General features: G+C 41.8%; 1 protein-coding gene and 1 pseudogene across 1 annotated transcript; both read right to left on the reverse strand.

The window, feature by feature from the left end:
• Positions 1–323: 323 nt before the first annotated feature.
• LOC110533589 (exonuclease V) lies at positions 324–12,521 on the reverse strand. Its single transcript, XM_021617948.3, has 6 exons — positions 11,483–12,521; positions 4,380–4,482; positions 4,034–4,266; positions 3,630–3,737; positions 3,179–3,351; positions 324–2,903 (listed from the first exon to the last, which is right to left on the reverse strand). The coding sequence occupies exons 1-6, from the start codon at positions 11,571–11,573 to the stop codon at positions 2,364–2,366; spliced, it is 1,248 nt and encodes a 415-aa protein (XP_021473623.2). The 5' UTR covers positions 11,574–12,521; the 3' UTR covers positions 324–2,363.
• Positions 12,522–18,865: 6,344 nt separating this feature from the next.
• LOC149979977 (SH2B adapter protein 2-like) lies at positions 18,866–24,359 on the reverse strand (annotated as a pseudogene).
• Positions 24,360–24,381: the final 22 nt, after the last annotated feature.

Consider the following 24,381-nt stretch of genomic DNA (forward strand, 5'->3'; position numbering starts at 1 on the left):
GTGCGATAATCTCGAGGTACAAAATCGAATGCATTTCCTTGTCATTTAGAAATGTGTAACTACTTTACTTTTTTTAAAACTAATTTGCAGAGATTCATTTCAGGATACTCGCTTTCAGGATTAAAACACACATTGCATACTACAGGCTACAATATGGCAGACAAATCTTAAATATGCCTACTTTCCAGATTAGGAAAAATAAAAACTGCATTCAAAATGACTGTTTTGGGAACAGTTAATATATTATAAGATTTATGACGGATTTTTTAAAAGTTATGTTTTACACACTAGCGCTACCAGGTGGAGGAAATGGTGGAGGCAACAGCAGTTCATGCTTGGTTTTATTCTGTGCTTCCTTGAAAATATCTCATACTAAATTACACTCATTCATCCTTTAAATTTATTGCATTGCATTTCATGGCATTCAAAATATTTTTCTCAGTATAAAAAAAAAGTGTACAAAAAGTGAACATATATATTTCGATAGTTATAAAAAAGGAATTTACACTTATAAGTAGTTACAGTGACTTCAGAAAGCATTCACACACCTAGACTTTCTCCACATTTTAAAAAGTAACAAAGTGAGATTAAAACAGATTTAATAGTATTTTTTTGCAAACGCTCTACACAACATACTCTTGATTTTTCGCTCTCCCCACTGACATTGAACTTTTTTATTTAATGGAAACCCAGAGTCAATACATGCTAGAATCGCCTTTAGCAGCAAATACAGCAGTGAGTCTTTCTGGGCAAGTCTCTAAGAGTTTTGCACACGTGGATTGTACAATATTTGCACATTATTTTTTTATTTTTCAAGCTCATAAACCGGTTGTTGATCATTTCTAAACAGCCATTTTCAAGTCTTTCAATAGCTTTTCAAGCCAATTTAAGTCAAAACTGTAACTAGGCAACTCAGGAACATTTAATGTTGTCTTGGTAAGCAACTCCAGTGTATATTTGTCCTTGTGTTTTAGGTAATTGTCCTGCTGAAAGGTGTCTGTTGGAAAGCAGACAACCACATTTTCCTCTAGTATTTTGCCTGTGCTTAGCTCTATTCCATTTCTTTAAAAAAAAAACTCCTTAGTCCTTGCTAATGACAAGCATACCAATAACATGATGCAGCCACCAACATGCTTGAACATATGAAGAGTGTTACTCAGTGATGTGTTGGATTTGCCCCAAACATAGCATTTTGTATTCTGGACAAAAAGTTAATTTCTCTGCCACATTTCTTGCAGTATTACTTTAGTGCCTTATTGCAAACAGGGTGCATGTTTTGGAATATTTTAAATCTGTACAGGCTTCCTTCTTTTCAGTCTGTCATTTAGATTCGTATTGTGGTGTAACTACAATGTTGTTGATCCATCCTCAGTTAACTCCTATCACAGTCATTAAACTCTACATGTTTTAAAGTCACCATTGGCCTTATGGTGAAATCCCTGAGCGGTTTCCTTCCTCTACGGCAACTGTGTTGGGAAGGGCGTCTGTAGCTTTGAGGTGACTGGGTGTAATGATTCACCATCCAAAGTGTAATTAATAACTGCACCATGCTCAAATGGATATTCAATGCATGCTCTTTTTTTTTTTACCAATCTACCAATAGGTCCACTTCTTTGCGAACTATTAGAAAACCTCCCTGGTCGTTGTGGTTGAATCTGTGCTTGAAATTCACTGCTCGACAGAGGGACCTTACAGGTATTTGTATGTGGGGTGTACAGCAGTGGTTCCAAATCTTTTTCAGGTTACTGTACCACCAACTAAATTTTGCTCTGCCTGGAGTACCCCTGAAGTACCCCCTCATGTGCCTTTTTACCAGTAAGCCTATGGTCACAGGTGTGTCTTCTCAAGTACGCCCTGTGGATCGGCCAAGTACCCCCAGGGGTCCTAGTACCTCTGGTTGGGAATCACTGGTGTACAGAGATGGGATAATAATTTTAAAATCATGTTAAACACTATTGTACACAGAGTGAGTCCATGCAATTTATGTAACATATTAAGCACATGTTTACTCCTGAATTTATTTAGGCTTGCCATAAAAAGGGTTGAATACTTATTGACTCAAGACATTTCAGCTTTTCATTTTTGGCATTATGGGGTATTGTTTATAGATCAGTGACACAATATCTCAATTTAATCCATTTGAAATTCAGGCTGTAACAACAGAATGTGGAAAAAGTCGAGGGGTGTGCACTTTCTGAAGGCACTTTAGCTCTAAACAAACCTGACTTTAATATTGCTTAATAGGCTTACACCTTCAATGATACATAGATAGAACCTTCCTGAACTTCACACTACACCCAGAAAATCATTACATGAGACATGCCTGGGGTTCTGTATGTTTAGGGCTATTTAATTCAGGAGAACTACCGGTATTCGACTCCCAAATTCGACCCATTCAAATTCGAACCGTTCGGCTTGGGATCATCTGACTTAGGACACTCCAACTTGGCTCTCTTATTCACCATCATTAGCCTTTGTGATCTATCCCTCCTCCAGTCACAGGTCTCCTCATAGGGACACATCCTGCACTTCCAGGCCTCCTCCACTTCCACTCCCTGGGGCACCCTCTCGCCCCTCCAGTAAGCCAGGTAGCCCCTGATATTAGTCCTAAGCTGGGCTTCCTCAAACGCTACCTCCCTGGTGCCAATGAGCTTTCCGGAGCTCTGGTGGCTATACTCCAGGCGTAGCTTGTCGATAGCATGGAGGTTAGAACAGGTAAGGACGATCAGTAGGTGGTCAAGGAGCTCTCTGAACGTGACTGCCTGGAGGCCCAGTGACTGGGTGTGGGTCTGGAGGTCTGATCCAAGGACCCGATTAGGATCCAGCTGAAGGTTGTGGAGGAGATGGTCCCTCTTCACAGAACCCTTTACCATGGAATCAAACAAGAGCTTGTACATACCCACCTGAGAGAGAGAAAGTGAGAGAGAGAGAGGCAGAGGTACAGGTCATAGAGAGATGGATCAAAGAGATATATCATATAGGGGTCAGACTCCACACGGAGAAATAAAGGAGACCAGAGAGAGGGCTCAGAGGGAGGTCAAAGCCAGATAGAGGTCAGAGAACACAGATAGAGAGACCAGAGAGAGAGAGAGAGAGAGGTTACAGAGAAATGTTAGAGACCAGAAAGTGAGGGGAGGTCAGAGAGAAATATAAGAGTGTTTGACTGTCTGTAGTGTACCTGTAGAGCGTGTCCCTTGGTCTGGGCTGGGCGGGGCAGAGAGTTGTGACTGCGGGTCTTCAGTTCACTCAGGACCAGTTCCCCAGAGTCACTACGATACAGCTCATCAACCACACCCATGAAGAACATCCCTTCCAACACACCAAACACTGGGAACTCCCGCACAAGCTGGCCTGGGACACACACATGCAACTCTGTGACAGCGGTCTCCTGTGGTAATGTTATTTTACATTTCCCTCTTCAGAGGGCTCAAGATTGGGCAGATTGTCAGGATTCAGGCATTCTGAAAAAACATGGATATGCAATGTAACCTAATCATCCCAAGCTTCATTCATCCCCCCTCCTTTCCCCTGTAACTATTCCCCAGGTTGTTGCTGTAAATGAGAATGTGTTCCGTCAACTTACCTGGTAAAATAAGGGTTCAATAAATACAAGTAATGTACCATCATACCTGTCTCTAAAGCTGGGACCATCTGTAGCATGTTGATTAGCTTCAGAGCCTCCCTGTCCTCCCTGGTGACAGCAGCCACAGTCACAACATTTGGTTTCACCTCCAGTTCTGGACACAGAGATACAAGGTCAGGACATGGGTTATAACTAGTTTCCTCCATAACATTTATATGGAAAACAAAGATCAACGATAGCATAAATCCCTGTGGATGCATGTGTAGGTTACAAAATTACTGACATGAAAGTATTCTATGTGCCAATGCTCTTCTCTAACTCAGCATTGGCTCATGAGGTGGGCCTAGTTTAGAATGGTTATGGTAATATAACCTTATTTTCTAATGTAGGGCACAACAGTCGTATGGGAAGAGATATGGAATCACATCATAAGCGCAACGTGCTGCTTACCTCTGGCGAGATGAATACTGGCCCCAGTTGTCACTTCTGTATTTTGCATCTCTAGCATCCTTACTTTAGGCTTAATGAACCCATAGGCCATTTTGATCTCACACCAAGACTGCTCACATAGCTGTGTAACACTGAGGTGACGTTTAAAGAATCTCTCCATTGGGCTCTGGTTAGGGACAGACAAGGCAGTGCTCCGGTTCTTCACCCTCTCGAACAGGGGAGCGAGGTTAGGCCTGATACACACAGACACACACACACAATGCTTTGTTGCTGATCAAAAGCATAGACTGACAGGGAAATGTTGACTGTTTTCTGGGTTGAATTGTGTATGCTTGAATGGGTTTACCATTTTTTAATAAGGTAATCGATCCTCTTCTCTGTTGTTTCAAAGGACTGACCATCATCACCAACATTCCCACCGAGAGTCGGACTGGACCGGTCAGGAGGGGCTAGAGGTGGTCACATGAAAGAGTTGTAGAAACTGCACCCTTGTGAAGTAAGAAGTGCTAAAAGGCCCAGTTCAGTAAAAATTCTGTTTTGTATCATATTGTACAACAGCTGATGAAACGAACACTGTGAAAGTGTGAAAAAATGTGATGTGATAGTTGCTGGTTGAAAATACAATCTACATAGGAGCTTCTAATCAGCCTGTTAGCGTAGACGGGTGTTTCGGCTTGGCTGGTGACATCACCAGGCGATAAATTGGGTAATAGACCAATAGAGTTCCATGTGACAGGCAAAATGTATGTATTATGTATATTTTGGGGGAGGAGTTGTTGCTGTGGGTAGGGCTGTTAATGTGACCGCATTACCACCACACCAGCTGTCACGTGATGGTTTAGTCATGATAATTAGGCTTCTCCAAGCTCTGATGCTGCTGATGGTCATTGGTAGCCTACCAAACTTATAAACTGCCTGGTACTCAGCACTCCATTGACCCTCAAATTACTCTGACATCAGCGCAAATGTCATCTAAAATCGAATCTAACACTTCATGAGAGCATGAGTTCACGTTACACAACATTTCTATAGGCAATGCAACTGCGTGAGAAAACAGAGTGATGGCCTCTATTAAAAATAGGATCCCATCAGCTTTCTATAGACTAGGCCTACTATATTTATTTCTCAACTTTCCTAATATTAAACACACTGCTTCTCTTTACAACATGAGTACAGCATACCTGGCTGGCATGAAAATGAACCACGGGAAAAAACTCCTCCATTCGCTATTTAAGTGCAAAGACGACATGTATTTTTTTCCACTGCCCCTGTAACGAGACAGGTGCATGATAACGGTCCATTCTAAATCAAAACAAATGTCACACATACATTACCAGTCAAATGTTTGGACATGCCTACTCATTCCAGGGTATTTAAAAAAAACAACTATTTTCAACATTGTAAATTGATGTAAGACATCAACATTATGAAATAACACACATGAAATCATGTAGTAAACAAAAAAATATATTTATATATTTGAGATTCTTCAAATTAGCCACCCTTGATGACAGCTTTGCACACTCTTGGCATTCTCTCAACCAGCTTCATGAGCACTTCACCTGGAATGCTTTTCCAACGGGCTTGAAGGGGTTCCCACATAGGCTGAGCACTGCTTTTTCTTCACTCTGCCATCAAACTCATCCCAAACCATCTCAACTGGGTTGAGGTAGGGTGATTGTGTAGGCCAGGTCATCCGATGCAGCACTCCATCATTCTTCTTCTTGGTCAAATAGCCCTTACACAGCCTGGAGGTGTGTTGGGTCATTGTCCTGTTGAGAAACAAATTAAAGTGGGACTAAGCCCAAACCAGATGGGATGGCGTATCGCTGCAGAATGCTGTGGTGGCCATGCTGATTAAGTGTGCCTTGAATTCTAAATAAATCACAGACAGTGTCACCAGAAAAGCACCCCCACACCACCTCCTCCATGCTTCACGGTGGAAACCATACATACGGAGATCATCCATTCACCTACTCTGCATCTCACAAAGACACAGCATTTGGAACCAAAAATCTCAAATTTTGACAAATCAGACCAAAGGACATATCACCAGTCTAATAATGTACATTGCTTGTTTTTCTTGGCTCAATCAAGTCTCTTCTTCTTATTGGTGTCCTTTAGTAGTGCTTTCTTTGCAGCAATCGACCATGAAGGCCTGATTCACGCAGTCTCCTATGAACAGTTGATGTTGAGATGTGTCTGTTACTTGAACTCTGCAAGGTGCAATCTGAGGTGCAGTTAATTGCAGATTTCTGAGGCTGGTAACTCTAATGAACTTATCCACTGCAGCAGAGGTAACTCTGGGTCTTCCTTTCATGTGGCGGTCCGTATGAGAGCCAGTTTCATCAAAGCCCTTGATGGTTTTTGCGAATGCACTTGGAGAAACCTTTAAAGTTCTTGAAATGTTCTGGATTGACTGACCTTCATGTCGTAAAGTAATGATGGACTGTTGTGTCTCTTTGCTTATTTGAGCTGTTCTAGCCATAATATGGACTTGGTCTTTAACCAAATAGGGCTATCTTCTGTATACCACCCCTACTTTGTCACAACATAACTGATTGGCTCAAACGCATTGAGGAAATAAATTCCACAAATGACCTTTTAACAAGGCACACCTGTTCATTGAAATGCATTCCAGGTGACTACCTCATGAAGCTGGTTAAGAGAATGCCAAGAGTGTGCAAAGCTGTCATCAAGGCAAAGGGTGGCTACTTTGAAGAATCTCAAATATAAAACATAGATTTATTTTAACACTTTTGGTTACTACATGAGTCCATGTGTTATTTCAAAGTTGAGTTCTTCACTATTATTCTACAATGTAGAAAATAGTAAAAATAAAGAAAAACCTTTGAATGAGAAGGTGTGTTCAAACATTTGACTGATACTGTATATGATTTAGTATATGTAAAGATGAGATGAGATTAAATCAAGAATAGTGTGATGGTTGACAATATTTCGATGGCGCCAACTAAACTAACCTTTTGGGATATAAAGAATGATTTTATCTAACAAAACGACCATTCATGTTGTAGCTGGGACCCTTGGGATTGCAAACAGAGGAAGATCTTCAAAAGTAAGTGATTTATATAATTGCTATTTGTGATTTTATGAAGCCTGTGCTGATTGAAAAATATGTTGATGTGGGGCACCGTCCTCACACAATCGCATGGTATGCTTTCGCCGTAAAGCTTATAGTATCGGACAACGCAGTTAGATTAACAAGAATTTAAGCTTTTAAATGATATAATATACTTGTATGTTCATGAATGTTTAATATTATTTGAATTGCGCGCCCTCCAATTTCACCTGATGCTGTGGCTGGTGTCCCAGCCGGCATGGAATGGAATAATTTGTCCCTGACCAAGGGGGGGGGGGGGGGGTCAAAATCAAAAGTAACAGTCAGTATCTGGTGAGACCACCAGCTGCATTACGTACTGCAGTGCATCTCCTCCTCATGGACTGCACCAGATTTGCTGCACCAGAGATGTTGCCCTACTCTTCCACCAAGGCACCTGCGAGGTCTTGGACATTTCTGGGGGGAATGGCCCTAGCCCTCACACTCGGATCCAACAGGTCCCAGACTTGCTCAATGGGATTGAGATCCGGGCTCTTCGCTGGTCATGGCAGAACACTGACATTCCTGTCTTACAGGAAATCACGCACAGAACGAGCAGTATGGCTGGTGGAATTGTCATGTTGGAGGCTCATGTCAGGATCAGCCTGCAGGAAGGGTACCACATGAGGGAGGAGGATGTCTTCCCTGTAACGCACAGCGTTGAGATTGCCTGCAATGACAACAAGCTCAGTCCGATGATTCTGTGACACACCGCCCCAGACCAAGACAGACCCTCCACCTCCAAATCGATCCTGCTCCAGAGTACAGGCCTCTGTATAACTGTCATTCCTTCGATGATGAATGCGAATCCGACCATCACCCCGTGACTCGTCAGTGAAGAGCACTTTTTGCCAGTCCTGTCTGGTCCCATGACGGTGGGGTTGTGCCCATAGGCAACGTTGTTGCCGGTGATGTCTGGTGACGACCTGCCTTACAACAGGCCTACAAGCCCTCAGTCCAGCCTCTCTTAGCCTATTGCGGACAGCCTGAGCACTGACGGAGGAATTGTGCATTCCTTGTGTAACTCGGGCAGTTGTTGTTGCCATCCTGTACCTGTCCCGCAGGTGTGATGTTCGAATGTACCGATCCTGTGCAGGTGTTGTTACACATGGTCTGCCACTGCGAAGACGATCAGCTGTCCGTCCTGTCTCCCTGTAGCGCTGTCTTAGGCGTCTCACAGTACGAACATTTCAATTTATTGCCCTGGCCACATCTGCAGTCCTCGTGCCTCCTTGCAGCATGCCTAAGGCACGTTCACGTAGATGAGCAGGGACCCTGGGATTCTTTCTTTTAGTGTTTTTCAGAGTCAGTAGAAAGGCCTCTTTAGTGTCCTAAGTTTTCATAACTATGATCTTAATTGCCTACCGTCTGTAAGCTGTTAGTGTCTTAACGACCGTTCCACAGGTGCATGTTCATTAATTGTTTAAGGTTCATTGAACAAGCATGGGAAACAGTGTTTAAACCTTTTACAATGAAGATCTGTGAAGGTACTTGGATTTTCACGAATTATCTTTGAATGACAGGGTCCTGAAAAATGGTTGTTTCATTTTTTGCTGAGTTTACATGTGGACAGTTCTTACATTATGCGCCTCGGAAATGGACAACGACGCACGTCCTTGCGTCCCTGATGTGTTGGTCTTCACTTGTAGCCTGTGAGAAAGACCCGATCACGTGAGTGAGAGGTGCGTCGGCACACAGCCGGGAGAAGGGAATAATAATTCATATATTTAGCCCAAGGGCAAAATGGACACAAAAGGAATGGATTTTTTTAGGGGGCATTATGGCCACACAAAGGGGATGCAGCAGGGAAATTTGAGGCAATATAAAGTTCTTGTCAAATTGTGAATGAGAGACTGATGAAATTTGTACAGCGTGCGCAAAAAAACTAAGCAAAGCTCATGTCTTTCATGCCTTTTAAAAAATCATCATTAGTCACATCATGCAGCCTTAGAATGTATGAAAAATCTAAACATACAGCCCAACATTTGTATCACAACTGAAGTTACATAAATCATTCTAAATTAAGCATATAAGATCAAATCAAATACAACAGGCAATATAGGCCAACACATATGCTTCTGTTCTTCACTGCACCAATTTCTACGTTAGACAATTTCCATTTGAACAAAGTAAATATTTTCTATTGAACAATAAGAAACACACATGGTACACTGCGGTCTTGTGATGCTGGAACAGCTCAACATAATGCACCAGTAATCCCTATCATCAGCACCTATTACAGTATCATTAACCTTTCACCTCTATATTCTTAGGTTAAGCAGCTTTCATTAGCACACCTGGATCCAGCAAGAAAGGAAGTGGAAACTGTGAGAGCCAGGAATCTTGCTTGTTTGTAGGTGACCAAATACTTATTTTCCACCATAATTTGCAAATAAATTCATTAAAAATCCTACAATGTGATTTTCTGGATTTTTTTTCCCTCATTTTGTCTGTCATAGTTGAAGTGTACCTATGATGAAAATGACAGGCCTCTCATCTTTTTAAGTTTGAGAACTTGCACAATTGGTGGCTGACTAAATACTTTTTTCCCCCACTGTATGGACTTTGAAATGAACAAGGGAGATGTTAAACGTAGGCCAAGTCTGGCATAAGCTTATTCCCCACACTCCACAATAACTCAGTTGCAGTGGTCTTAGGAAGTCTGCATATAGGCTATTCCCGCCATAGTCATTATACCCTAATGTTGGCCTATTTGCCTACTAGCCAAATAAAGTGCAGAACATGTATGCAACTCATCATTCCAACATAGGAACATTAAATTAATCCATTCAATTCAGTATACCATCCATTCTGTAATTCATCTGAGTTGCAATAGGAACTAAATCAAAGAGAATAGAAATCCATGTGTGTATTCAAAATGATCTAAATTCAAGTTCTTTAGCCTATAACTTTAATAATTCAATATTTAATTTAGGCCTATCCAAATAAAAAAGATAGGCCTTCAACTTGTAGGCATTACAATTTAGGCTATCATTTTGGGTCCTGGTGTCTTGTGGAATAATTTTAGAACTCTATTTGTGTTTATAGGCCTCCCCTTAAATATAGCCTCTAAATAAATTTTTAACAAAATAGTTGAAAAAGCACATGCAGTGGCTGATAGGGAAAACAAATCTGGCAATAAGAATAGGCTATAGATAGTCTTGACCATTTGGGACCCCTTGGCTATTTAGCTCAGGACAGGTTATAGCCAAGATTAAATTAAAATAAATGTTTGTCTCATTTATTGATATGGATATAGCCTCTGTGATGGGGTTGTGCAACGCAAATGGCAATAACAAACCTACACACAGAATGGAATTCTCAAATTCAACAGTCAAAATGCCTAATATAAGGTCTACAGTCTGTGTTCCCAAATACTGGAAAATGTATGATTCATTAGGCTACACAATTACAAAAGTAGCCCCACGCGGCTTTAAAAATATATTCTAAAATTATATGGACATTAAATAACAGCATGGCATATTTGGATATTTGAATAAGCCTAAATAATTTACTTTCCATTTTGCCGCTCAGGCGGGTCTTTCAAGTCTTTCAAGGCTCTTCTGTGTCTTTATAGTATTATTCTCACACAAGTAATTTGCTTAAGGCCCAAGCCTACACTACGCCGTCTACAGGTAAAATGTTGTTATGAATTGACGTTCTAAAACAAGCTATAGACTTGTATTTTGGAAATGAAACCGGAAGCTGCAAAGCAAATAACATCTGGCCTATTGACTAGCTATTGACTAATCTGGTTTGATTGACTAGCTAACTTCAACTTGCTACGTCCGGTTCTTGTCCTTTGCAGATGCCACATTCCTGACAAAGGTTTGTACATATATTTAAAAAATAACAGAGTAAAGGGAGATGTAAAGTAAGAATTTAACGTGTAAATGTTCAAGTAGTGGTTAGAGCATTGGACTAGTAACCAAAAGGTTGCAAGATCGAATCCCCAAGCTGACAAGGTAAAAATCTGTCGTTCTGCCCCTGAACAAGGCAGTTAACCCACTGTTCCTAGACCATCATTGAAAATAATAATTTGTTCTTAACTGACTTGCCTAGTTATAGGTAATTTTTTAAATAATTCATAGTCGTATAACATACGTTTACAGATCTAATTTAATGGTTGTGTTTCACACATTGCTTGTTTTATGATCCTGACAATTAACATATGGATTTTCTTACGATCCTAACGATATGTAAATTCAACCTTATGGCTGCTATCTGGCTCCATAGTCGGGCTCTTTAACAAAACTTCCCCACGCAGAAAACGCCTTGGTCCAATGACTTATGTGTAATGGAACTGAGAACCATGATCAAGGGTTACTCACCGAGATGCTCTGACTGTACATCGAGTAATTCTGCATCACTTATGTCACCCCAGTCGTCCGATGGTTCCGTTGACGTTAAATTGGAATTCATTGCAAAATTATTCCTGTAAAGGCGACCGCATGCGTCCTCATCCAAATATTCGTCTTCTTCTTCGGTGGGGTTTATCAGCGGTTAGCATCCAACGTAATGGTGCATTACCTCCACTTACTGTACTGGAGTGTGGACCAGAGACAGGGAGAAACTAAACCCTACCTGCCAGCACCACTTCCGTAGCTTGCACCGTTGCTGGCAGGTAGAGTTTATATATAAAATTCTACTCAATATACTCTTTAAACGGATGTCCTGTATCCCCCTCATACTAGAACGCAGTCTTTCTCTGTCCCTCTCGCACTGTAGCAATACATGCGCAACGGTTTCAGTTTCCTGGTAATAGGAAAGTGTGATTATCATATTTAAGGTCTTATTAGCCTAGCCTCCTCTCCTGTCCCTTCATGTCGTCCTCCCTGACTTTCCTCAGTACTTCAAATAAATGCCTCCCCTTAGAATCTCTATTCCACTGTTCCTGCCATCTCTGAACCATCACTGTCCATATCAGGCTTTTTGCCTATGACGACATTTTGTGACCATTTTGTTACGTTTTTGTTCGTTTCGGACTTCGTCGGTGATTGGTCAACAGTAGGGACTCTTCAATAAAGTCTGTTGTCATTCAACGGGAATCGAGTCGTTTTCATGCAATTTCTTTAATTGACAAATACTGCACCAAACATTAGTTAGATGTAACATTTCGACACTAAGATCTCCTCTGCAAAAAACGTCAATTTGTGACAGATTTATTGAGTTAGATTAATTTTGTCTATTTTGAGTACTTATTTACTTATTTTTTAATAGTTTTTCAAGTAAATGTCGCTCGGTTTGGCGAGCTGAGTTCAAGTACGCAATCATTAGCCAGAACGGCCTCCGGAGATAGCAGACCCATGTTTGGAAAGTCTTCCTATGTATATTTTGTATCAAATTCCCCCTGAAACAAATGTTGCGTATTACCATGACGTAATGCGCTGCTTCTCAAACTGTTTGTTATATTTGATTGGCCACTTCCGTAGCTTTCCAAATACCGGCCTGTTGCAGAGTAACCAGAAATGTTGTTCTTTGCTCCTTGCAAACATGGCGGAGGTCAGTCTGAGATTTGGTAATGGAGCATACAGAATTATTTTTAAAAAATCATATCATCTGGGGATTGAGGGCAACCAAGCTTGCTGACAGAATCTCAGTCTGGCGAAGCTCAAAATGACCTAACGCTTCGAACATACTGACAGTGTTTTGCATTTAATGAACCAGCGTTACATTTAATTTCCAATGAAACGCTGAGTTTGCCTTGCAGAGGCAGGTGCTGTGTGTTCGGTGGTGCATACTTGGATTTATCGAATGTATGCGTCATCCTGTATGCGTAGACGGCTTGACAGTACTGCATACTATTTTGCGAAAAACACTCTCGGTGTGTTAAAGCGTCATTGTGCACAATCGTATGCATCATCTGGATATGTATGCAACAAAAGCTTAACATTCACCTTCTGCTACCATTTCTGTCAAGTCGTCTATGCATAGTTTGAGGCATACTTTAGATAAATCCAACCTATGCACCACACCTAACACGCTGCAAGGCGCTTCATTGGAAATGAATGTAATTCTGGTGTACCAAAATGCAATGATGCTCTAGGTGTGATCGAAGGGTAATGAGCGTTTAGAAACTGAGAACTCAAGGTCCCTCAGCAGACTCACCGACAGTGGATTTGATGTTGTATTTTGCCATAACCTTATCCAAATGCGATGAGGGGGAATTACAGTTTGGATCTGTGTGGATTAATAACTTGTCTGACAGTGAGGATATAAAACCACTCAATAAACACGGCTTCCAGGTGGTTTTTATATAAGTTCACCTCACTGACCCACAGGTCCACGTTATTGCCTCAAGCTGGAGAAGAAACAGTCTTGTGGCTGCCACCACAACCCAAACCAGGCGCAAGCAGAAAATATCTCTGCACAGTGAGATTTTCCAAAAGACAGTCAAGCCTTATTTTGCAACTGTTGAGGCATTATGATTGAGGCATTACTTACAAGCTCCTCATCTCAGCCAACGAGGGAGGCACGCCAATCTTCCGCCTTGGGGATTGACAGCAAGAATATCTTCGGCAACTTCATCAAACCCCAGCTCCTGAGAGAGGAGGAGATAATTGATGGCCTCTTCCTTCCTTACCTCCACGAACCGGTGCCCCCTGCACATGGACTCTGTACCGGTAGCCCCTGTATATAGCCTCACTATTGTTATTTTACTGCTGCTGTTTAATTATTTGTTACTTCTATTTTCTACTTAACTTTTTTTTCTTAACTTATAGCATTGTCGGTTAAGGGCTTGTGATCGGCGCATGTGACAATTACATTTTTATTGGGGCAAGATGATGGAGATGGCTGTTGGTCATCATGGCAGTGTCTATTCTGATCAACTTGAAACGGGGAGGAAATGGATTTATCAAAATTACACTAAAGAGGCATAGGAGGGCATTCTATTAACCCAACATATAGGATTCATATGGGAAGACTGAATGCAATGATATGGGATTATTGTGACCTTAACACACCTGTTGATTGGTTTCCACTTCCTTTCTTGCTGGATCCAGGTGTGCTAATGAAAGCTGCTTAACCTAAGAATATAGAGGTGAAAGGTTAATGATACTGTAATAGGTGCTGATGATAGGGATTACTGGTGCATTAGGTTGAGCTGTTCCACCATCACAAGACCGAAGTGTACCATGTGTGTTTCTTATTGTTCAATAGAAAATATTGATTTTGTTCAAATGGAAATGTTCTAATGTAGGAATTGGTGTAGTGAAGAACAGAAGCGTACGTGTTGGCCTATATTGCAGTAAAAAAATAAGTTTTATTCAATCACGTTTATTTAAAAAAAACTGGTTGTTTTTGTCGCACTGCTTTGCTTTATCTTGGCCAGGTCGCAGTTGTAAATGAGAACTTGTTCTCAACTTGCCTACCTGGTTAAATAAAGGTGAAAAAAAATGTTGTAACACGGCAACATTTACAGTTGAAGTTGGAAGTTTACATACACCTTAGCCAAATACATTTAAACTCAGTTTTTCACAATTCCTGACATTTAACCCTAGTAAAAATCCCCTGTCTTAGGTCAGTTATGATCACCACTTTATTTTAAGAATGTTAAATGTCAGAATAATAGTTGATAGAATTATTTTTTTCAGCTTGTATTTATTTCATCACATTCCCAGTGGGTCAGAAGTTTACATACACTCAATTAGTATTTGGTAGCATTGCCTTTAAATGGTTTAACTTAGGAAAAATGTTTCGGGTAGCCTTCCACAAGCTTCCGACAATAAGTTGGGTGATTTTTGGCCCATTCCTCCTGACAGAGCTGGTGTAACTGAGTCAGGTTTGTAGGCCTCCTTAAGTGACAGTGAATTATAAGTGACATAATTTTCTGGAATTTTCCAAGCTGTTTAAAGGCACAGTCAACTTAGTGTATGTAAACTTTTGACCCACTGGAATTGTGACAGTGAATTATAAGTGAAATAATCTTTCTGTAAACAATTGTTGGAAAAATTACTTGTGTCATGCACAAGGTAGCATGACCTAACCGACTTGCCAAACTATAGTTTGTTAACAAAACATTTGTGGAGTGGTTGAAAAATGACTTTTAATGACTCCAACCTAAGTGTATGTAAACTTCTGACTTCAACTGTAAATATACTGTGTGTTGATTGATTATGCAGTGTTCAATGAATTGCAGAATAGTGCCATGGTTGATAGGCTAACGTTCAATATGGCGCTAAAGCGGCAGGTTGCCTAGCGGGTAAGTGTTGGGCCAGTAACCGAAAGGTCTCTGGTTCGAAGCCAGCAAGGTGGAAAAGTCTACGTTTCTTCTGCCCTTGGGCAAGGCAGTTAACACCAAACAGGCGGCAATGACGTAGATTCAGGCAGCCCCCCACACCTCTCTGTTTCAGCGGCAGTAGAGTTGTAATTATCCCCATATAATTGCCTTGATGTGCTTGTAAGTATATATTGTACCAAATTTGAAAAGCTGGTGAATATTAAAGTGTTGTCAGTGTAGTACATTTTTACCACCATGTCTCCTAAGGAATCATGATTGAAGTAGAGGGGACAGTGTGACAAATTATTTTTACATTAGGCTATACACTGAATACAATTTGTTAAGTGTATGTACACCTTACATGTCATAGTAGCAAGCAGACCTGAGTTCAAATACATGTGTATTTAGTTATTCATTTAAATATTTTAAAGTATTTTCAAATAATGTGTCCAAAATTAACTACTTCTATTGGAAGTATTTTCAAAGAATTTCATATAAATAGCCTACTATGTGAAGATATTTTCAAAACATTATTTCAAATACTCACAGGACATGGGTTCAAATGCATGGGAGTATTTCAATATTTGTACTTAAATACACTTGTCTGTGTATTTGTGTATTTGCAAATACATTTCCAATACTTCAGTGTATTTGCAAATACATTCCAATATTCTTTGAGAATACAAGTAGTTGAATATCTGAATACTTTGAAATGTATGAGAAAAAATTGAAATAACTGAAATTGTATTTGAACCAAGGTCTGGTAGCAAGCACAGTAACATTTTAGTGAACATGTTTTTAAAAGGGAGTATTGCGCCCTGTTGACTAATGGTAATATTCCATGGAGCCAAGATATTTATGAAACTCAGAGAATCAATGTGGTACAGACATGGGGTCACATTGTCTTTTGATCAAAGGGGATCTCCTTCACTACATCTGGGAGGAATAAAGGTTGAACAGTTCCATCCACTGGGGTGTATATAATCCTCCCCTTCTTTGTCATGTCTTAGCACTGACATTTTAAGTTGTTCACTGCACGTACCCATCCATTCCTTCTCCCTTAGTGGGATTCAGTTGTGTTCTAGTCAGGGGATAAATGTGGGGAATTCCACCTTGTAGGTTTGAGGTATGGCATACAATGAGCACTGAAAAGATATCTTACATTTTATCACAAAAAAACTATGCAGGAGAATGTTCCACCACCTGCAAAATCTCTATTATGGCAGCCATTCCAGTTTTGACAAAACCAATATGTGATTCTGATGCAGTCAGTCATAGATTACTTCAAGGTTCCTCAGTAGACAGTACTGGTTCTCCACTGCTCGTGTCCTTTGTGTGCCCTCACTCTCCTGCTGTTCATCAGCAGAGCCACCAGAGGGCGGCAGCAGGTGCTCTGTGCTGCCACTGCGACTCCCCCACCACAATACAGTTACATATCACAATATTAGTTTGGACGATATTGGCCGGTCAGCCAGCTCAAGGAAGAGTGTTGGGGGTTCTAAGCTTCTTCCGTTTAAGAATAATGGAGGCCACTGTGTTCTTGGGGAACTTCAATGCTGTAGAAATGTTTTGGTACCCTCAACACAATCCTGTCTAGGAGCTCTACGGACAATTCCTTCAACCTCACGGCTTGGTTTTTGCTCTGAAATGCACGGTCAACTGTGGGACAAGTTGGTGTGTCCCTTTACAAATCATATCCAATCAATTGAATTTACCACAGGTGGACTCAAATAAAGTTATAGAAACATCTCAGGGATGATCAATGGAAACAGGATGCACCTGAGCTCAATTGAGACCTCATAGCAAAGGGTCTGAATCCTTATGCAAATGTGATAGATTTTTTGGGAAATACATTTGCAAAAATGTCTAAAAACCAGTTTTTGCTTTGTCATTATGGGGTATTATGTGTAGATTGATGAGGGAAAAAAAACTAAAATCAATTTTAGAATAAGGCTGTAACGTAACAAAATGTGGAAGGGAAGGAATCTGAACACTTTCCAAATGCACTGTAGCTTATTCTACGTTTTCTTTTTGGCCTCCCGAGTGGGGCAGCGGATGAATCAGGACTACATATCCTGGTCCGATCCCAGGCTGTGTTGCAGCCGGCCGCGACCGGGAGACCCATGAGGCGGCACACAATTGTCCCAGCGTCGTCCGGGTTAGTGGAGGGTTTGGCCGGCCGTGTTGTCCTTGTCTAATCGTGCTCTAGCGACTCCTGTGGGGGGCCGGGCACAGTGCACACTGACATAACACCGTACACCTGGCGACTTTCTCTGACACATTGGTGCGGCTGGCTTCCAGGTTAAGCAAGCATTGTGTCAAGAAGCAGTGACGCTTGGTGGGGTTGTGTTTCGGAGGACACATGGCTCTAGACCTTCGCCTCTCCCGAGTCTGTACGGGAGTTGCAGAAATGAAACAAGACTGTAACTACCAATTGGATATCATGAAAAAGGGGTAAAAATGTTTTTTAAAAGTACATAATTTTCTTTAGGAATGTAGTGAAGTAAAAGTAAATAGTAAAATAAAGTACAGACAGCCCCAAAAATGACCTAAGTAGTACTTTGAAGTGTTTTTACTTAAGTACTTTGGGCTCCCGAGTGGCACAGCGGTCTAAAGCACTGCATCTCAGTACAAGAGGTGTTTTTGGGGGTATCTGTCTCTGGGTCAAATCCAGGCTGTATCACATCCGGCCGTGATTGGGAGTCCCATTGTATTTGCTTATGCATTATTCATGCCAACACATGTATTTTTTATTGTGTCACAGTGTCAGTGAGAACCTATGATCTTCTGTTCTCTATCCAAGGAATTAGTCCACTGCTCCACCAGGATGCATTTTTTTTTTTAAGAGGTTCATTTTAGCCTATTCAAACAGACCCAATTTCAAAGGAAAAAAGCACTCATTAAGATCAGGTATGGCAATTAGTGGGCGCGGCCAACACACCTGAACACACTTAACAAGATCGAGGATAGAGAAAGTTTTGTTGATGATGAGAACGGAATGTATGCATTTATAAATAACATTCTTAGAACGTTCTCTGAATGTTAAAGTTCTTGTTTTTTTATGGAACGTTTTCTTAACCTTCTTGGAACAATTGGAGAACATGACTTTAAATAGAACCATGTGGAAACGTTATGCTGAAGTACTGAAATTCCCACAGAAGAACATTGTTTCCGTAACATCCTCTGAACAATTTGAGAACATTCCCAATGTCAAACCAGTTGGAGAAGGTTCCTAGAACATTACCAAAATTGAAATGAAATAAAACCATGTTTGAACTTTTAGGAAATGTTCTGTTAAAGTAATGAAATACCAAGAAAATGATGTTCCTTAAATGTGCTGAGAATGTTCCAAAGCCAAGCAACTATCCTGCAGCATTGCCAGAAAGTTGTGGGAAGGTTGTATGCAAAATAACCATAGGACAACCACGATCTCACCAAGAAGAAACATATGGTTGTCAGAATGTTATGTGCTAGCTGGGATACCATTACCAATTTAAGTGAATAAGTACTCACTAGATGTGAGCTCACAGCTACAGGTGGACACCGAGGGGGACAGGCCGTGAGGACAAGACGTCAGCTCAATGTCATCTCCACTGTCCCTGTCACACAGAATACAAACAAATTCATTGAGACAGGGGAAGAGAAGGAACTGGTTTGAGTGATGCTGCTTAAAATCATCTATATGGGGGTGCATCTCAATAGTCTGAAGGGAAATCCTTTTCCATCTTCTGTCAATCTGAAAACACAGTGTTGAAAGCAATATGGTGGATGTACACTGGGATTTTGCTTTCACTTCTTCACATCAGTGCAGGAACAGAGAAAAGGGAAGGAATCTAATTTAACTTTAGACTAAATTGAAATGCACCCCTAGATCACAGAGAAGTGAGTGTGGTGGTCTTTTCTTTACCCCGGGTCCATTCAGTCCTGAATGTCAGCCACCCAGGAGTGTTTCTGAAGGGAGTCTAAAGTCTCCAGGATGTATTCTCCTCCATTCTCCACCTGCAATACAAGCATTGGATTAGGCACAATATGTGAACATTCGAAATCAACTAGGCACTGGTGTAGACATGAGAGGTCTTGGATAGGTATTGGATAGGTGTATGAAGAAACAAAATAAAAAAGGTCACTGAAGAACACTAGAGCATATAAATGTATACAGTATATACAGAACAAAAATAAACGCAACATGTAAAGTGTTGGTCCCACGTTTCATGAGCAGAAAAAAAAAAAAATCCCGAAATGTTCCATATGCATTAAAAGCTTATTTCTCTAAAATGTTCTGCACAAATTTGTTTACATTCCTGTTAGTGAGCATTTCTCCTTTGCCAAGATAATCTATCCACCTGACATATGTGGCATATCAAGAAGTTGATTAAACAGCATGATCATTACAGAGGTGCACCTTGTGCTGGGGACAATAAAAGGCAACTGTAAAATGTGCTGTTGTGTCACACAACACAGTGCCACAGACGTCCCAAGTTGAGGGACCGTGCAATTGGCATGCCAAATGCATATATATCCACCAGAGCTGTTGCCAGAGAATGGAATATACATTTTTCTACCATAAGCTGCCTCCAACCTCATATTAGAGAATTTGGTAATACATCCAACCGGCATCACAACCACAGATGACGTGTAACCACGTCAGCCCAGGACCTCCACATCCGGGTTCTTCACCTGCGGGATCGTCGAGACCAGCTCTCCGGAAAGCAGATGAAACTGTGGGTTTGCACAACCAAAGATTTTCTGCAAAAACTGCCAGAAACCATCTCAGGGAAGCTCATATGCATGCTCGTCATCCTCACCAGGGTCTTGACCTGACTACAGTTCGGCGTAGTAAATGACTTCAGTGGGGAAATGCTCACCTTCGATGGCCACAGGCACGCTGGAGAATTCTGCTCTTCACGGATGAATCCCGGTTTCAACTGTACCGGGCAGATGGCAGACCGCGTGTATAGTGTCATGGGGCGTGCTGTCAACACTGAACAGAGTGCCCCATGGTGGTGGTGGGGTAATGGTATGGATAGGTATAAGCTACGGACAACAAACACAATTGCATTTTATTGATGGCTATTTGAATGCACAGAGATACCATGACGAGATCCTGAGGCCCATTGTCATACCATTCATCCACCGCCATCACCTCATGTTTCAGCATGATAATGCACACAAGGATCTGTACACAATTCCTGAAAGCTGAAAATGTTCCAGTTCTTCCATGGCCTGCATCCTCACCAAAAATTACACCATTGAGCATGTTTGGAATGCTCTGGATCGTGTGTATGACAGCGTGTTCAAGTTCCCGCCAATATTGGCCACTGACGTTGGGCGATTAGGCCTGGCTCGTAGTCAAAGTTCCAACTCATCCCATGTGTGTTCGTTGGGGTTGAGGTCAGAGCTCTGTACAGGCCAGTCAAGTTATTCCACACCGATTTCAACAAACCGTTTCTGTACGTACCTCACTTTGTGCACGGGGGCATTGTCATGCTGAAACAGGAAAAGGCCGTCCCCAAACTGTTGCCACAAAGTTGAAAGCACAGAATCGTCTAGAGTGTCATTGTAAGATGTAGCGTTAAGATTTTCCTTCACTGTAACTAAGGGGCCTAGCCGGAACCTTGAAAAATAACCCCAGACAATCATTCCTCCTCCTCCAAACTTTACAGTTGGTAAGTTCTCCTGGTTAGCGTTCTCCTGGCCAAACCCAAATTTGCCCGTAGGACGACCAGGTGGTGAAATGTTTCCCCTGCTCCAGAGTCCAATGGCGGCGAGCTTTAGACCACTCCAGCCGACGCTTGACATTGCGCATGGTGATCTTAGGCTTGTGTGCGGCTGCTTGGCAATGGAAACCCATTTCATGAAGCTCCCGACAAACAGTTCCTGTGCTGACGTTGCTTCCAGAGGCAGTTTGGAACTCGGTAGTGAGTGTTGCAACCGAGGACAGACGATTCTTACATGCTTCAGCACACAGTGGTCCTGTTCTGTGAGCTTGTGTGGCCTACCTCTTTGTGGCTGAGCCATTGTTGCTCCAAGATGTTTCCACTTCACAATAACAGCACTTGCAGTTGACTGGGCAGCTCAAGCAGGGCAGAAATTTGACAAACTGACTTGTTGGAAATGTGGTATCTATGATGGTGCCACATTGAAAGTCACTGAGCTCTTCAGTAAGGGCATTATTCTGCCAATGTTTGTTTATGGAGATTGCATGGCTGTGTGCTCAATTTTATAAACCTGTCAGCAACAGGTGTGGCTGAAATAGCCAAATCCCTTAATTTGAAGGGGTGTCCACATACTTTTGCATTTATAGTGTACAGTTGAAGTTGGAAGTTTACATACACCTTAGCCAAAAACATTTAACCTCAGTTTTTCACAATTCCTGACATTTAATCATGGTAAGAATTCCCTGTCTTAGGTCAGTTAGGATCACCACTTTATTTTAAGAATGTCTGAATAATAGTAGAGAGAATTATTTATTTCAGCTTTTATTTCTTTCATCACATTCCCAGTGGGTCAGAAGTTTACATACACTCAATTAGTATTTGGTAGCATTGCCTTTAAATTGTTTAACTTGGGTCCAACGTTTTGGGTAGCCTTCCACAAGCTTCCCACAATAAGTTGGGTGAATTTTGGCCCAATCCTCCTGACAGAGGTAGTGTCAGGTTTGTGGGATCCTTGCTCGCACACGCTTTTTCAGTTCTGCCCACAAATTTTCTATAGGATTGAGGTCAGGGCTTTGTGATGGCCACTCCAATACCTTGACTTTGTTGTCCTTAAGCCATCTTGCCACAACTTTGGAAGTATGCTTGGGGTCATTGTCCATTTGGAAGACCCATTTGCGACCAAGCTTTAACTTCCTGACTGATGTCTTGATATTGCTTCAATATATCCATATAATTGTACTTCCTCATGATGCAATCTATTTTGTGAAGTGCACCAGTCCCTCCTGCAGCAAAGCACCCCCACAACATGATGCTGCCACCCCCGTGCTTTACGGTTGGGATGGTGTTCATCAGCTTGCAAGTCCCCCCTTTTTCCTCCAAACAATGACAATGGTCATAATGGCCAAACAGTAATATTTTTGTTTCATCAGACCAGAAGACATTTCTCCAAAAAGTAGTCTGGCTTTTTTATGGTGGTTTTGGAGCAGTGGCTTCTTCCTTGCTGAGCGGCCTTTCAGGTTATGTCGATATAGGACTCGTTTTACTGTGGATATAGATACTTTTGTACCTGTTTCCTCCAGCATCTTCACAAGGTCCTTTGCTGTTGTTCTGGGATTGATTTTCACTTTTCACACCAAAGTACGTTCATCTCTAGGAGACAGAACGAACGCATCTCCTTCCTGAGCGGTATGACGGCTGCGTGGTCCCATGGTGTATATACTTGCGTACTGTTGTTTGTACAGATGAACGTGGTACCTTCAGGCGTTTGGAAATTGCTCCCAAGAATGAACCAGACTTGTGGAGGTCTACAATTTTTTTTCCTGAGGTCTTGGCTGATTTCTTTTGATTTTCCCATGATGTCAAGCAAAGAGGCACTGAGTTTGAAGGTAGGCCTTGAAATACATCCACAGGTACACCACTCCAATTGACTCAAATGATGTCAATTAGCCTATCAGAAGCTTCTAAAGCCATGACATAATTATCTGGAATTTTCCAAGCTGTTTAAAAGCACAGTCAACTTAGTGCATGTAAACTTCTGACCCACTGGAATTGTGATACAGTGAATAATCAGTGAAATAATCTGTCTGTAAGCCATTGTTGGAAACATGGCTTGTGTCATGCACAAAGTAGATGTCCTAACCGACTTGCCAAAACTATAGTTTGTTAACAAAAAATTTGTGGAGTGGTTGAAAAACGAGTTTTAATAATTCCAACCTAAGTGCATGTAAACTGACAACTTCAACTGTATATGTGACCAATCAACTCTCTATTCCCAGTCATGTGAAATCCATAGATTAGGGCCTAATGAATTCATTAAATGAACTGTATGTAGTGGAAAATACATTGATGTATAAGGTATCATATTCGTAGCCGGTTTTAGCCTACTGACATAAGATATATTGAACAAATATGGTCTGCGGTTTTCACTGTTTGGTTCATTATGCAAATCTGCAGCATACAGAGCATTTGGTACTACTTGAATGTTATGTCATAACGCCTACATACACGTGTGATATAATGTCCTGACATTACAAGTAAAGCTTACCTTGAGGACAAAGGTGTTGTCCGTATCTGACATTTCCAGGGGCATGGTGGTCCGGACCTCCACAACAGCTGTCAGAGGAACTCACTTTGGGCTTGGATGACTGGGCCAGAGAGAGGACAGAGGAGACACCAGAGATACCGCAAACAACACTGACAAAAGATATCTAATTTTCAGTGTCAGATTGTATCAGGTCAGCAATACAGGAGCCCAATGTAATTCTATAGCGTTGACTACATTTTAAAAATACAGGTATGTGATTTTTTCTACCAAATCCATGTAAAACACAGGAAGTGACCACGAGACCCACCTTGGGCGGCACATAGAATTCCAGGAGAAAGCCCCCCTCCCCCCTCAGTAATGGCCCCTCCTCCTCCTTAGCACTTCTGCCACTGAGTGCTGCAGCCCATGCTATGCGAGTCGCCTCCACCATATAGCACAGGGCCCCTTCCCTCTGCACCTTGGCTGGCGGGGCAATGAGGGTGGCAGAGCGGGGCCGTCGGGGCAGGCACAGCAGATGGGGGCTCCAGTGGCCCCCTGTGTCCCCTTTGAGCCTGCAGTGGGGTTCTGGGGAGGCCCCCCGGCTCCTCTGGAGCATTTCCCAGACCCCGTCCACCATACACAGGCTGATGTTACGCAGGGAGAAACCCTTCCTTAAGTTGGCCCTCAGACAGGCCCTCAGACAGGTCCTCTGTGCTGCAGGACTGGCCCAGAGTCAGATTGGAGTGGCCCCTGGGTTTGGGCTGTTGTTGGGGGCTGGGATTCTGCTTCAATGGGCTGCCCTCCATCAGAGACCAGGGAAAGGTTGGA

This window comes from Oncorhynchus mykiss, chromosome 10 (assembly GCF_057628025.1).
Source record: "Oncorhynchus mykiss isolate SJ-2025 chromosome 10, ASM5762802v1, whole genome shotgun sequence".
Classification (NCBI taxonomy): Eukaryota; Metazoa; Chordata; class Actinopteri; order Salmoniformes; family Salmonidae; genus Oncorhynchus; species Oncorhynchus mykiss.

Excerpts from the sequence above, each read along its gene's own strand:
- LOC110533589 (XM_021617948.3), bottom strand. The coding sequence starts at position 11,573 with ATGAATTCCAATTTAACGTCAACGGAACCATCGGACGACTGGGGTGAC. Across the intron at positions 4,483-11,482 it reads TGTACAGTCAGAGCATCTCG|CCCCTCCTGACCGGTCCAGT; the intron begins GTGAGTAACCCT and ends GACCACCTCTAG. Across the intron at positions 3,738-4,033 it reads CAGTATTCATCTCGCCAGAG|AACTGGAGGTGAAACCAAAT; the intron begins GTAAGCAGCACG and ends CTCTGTGTCCAG.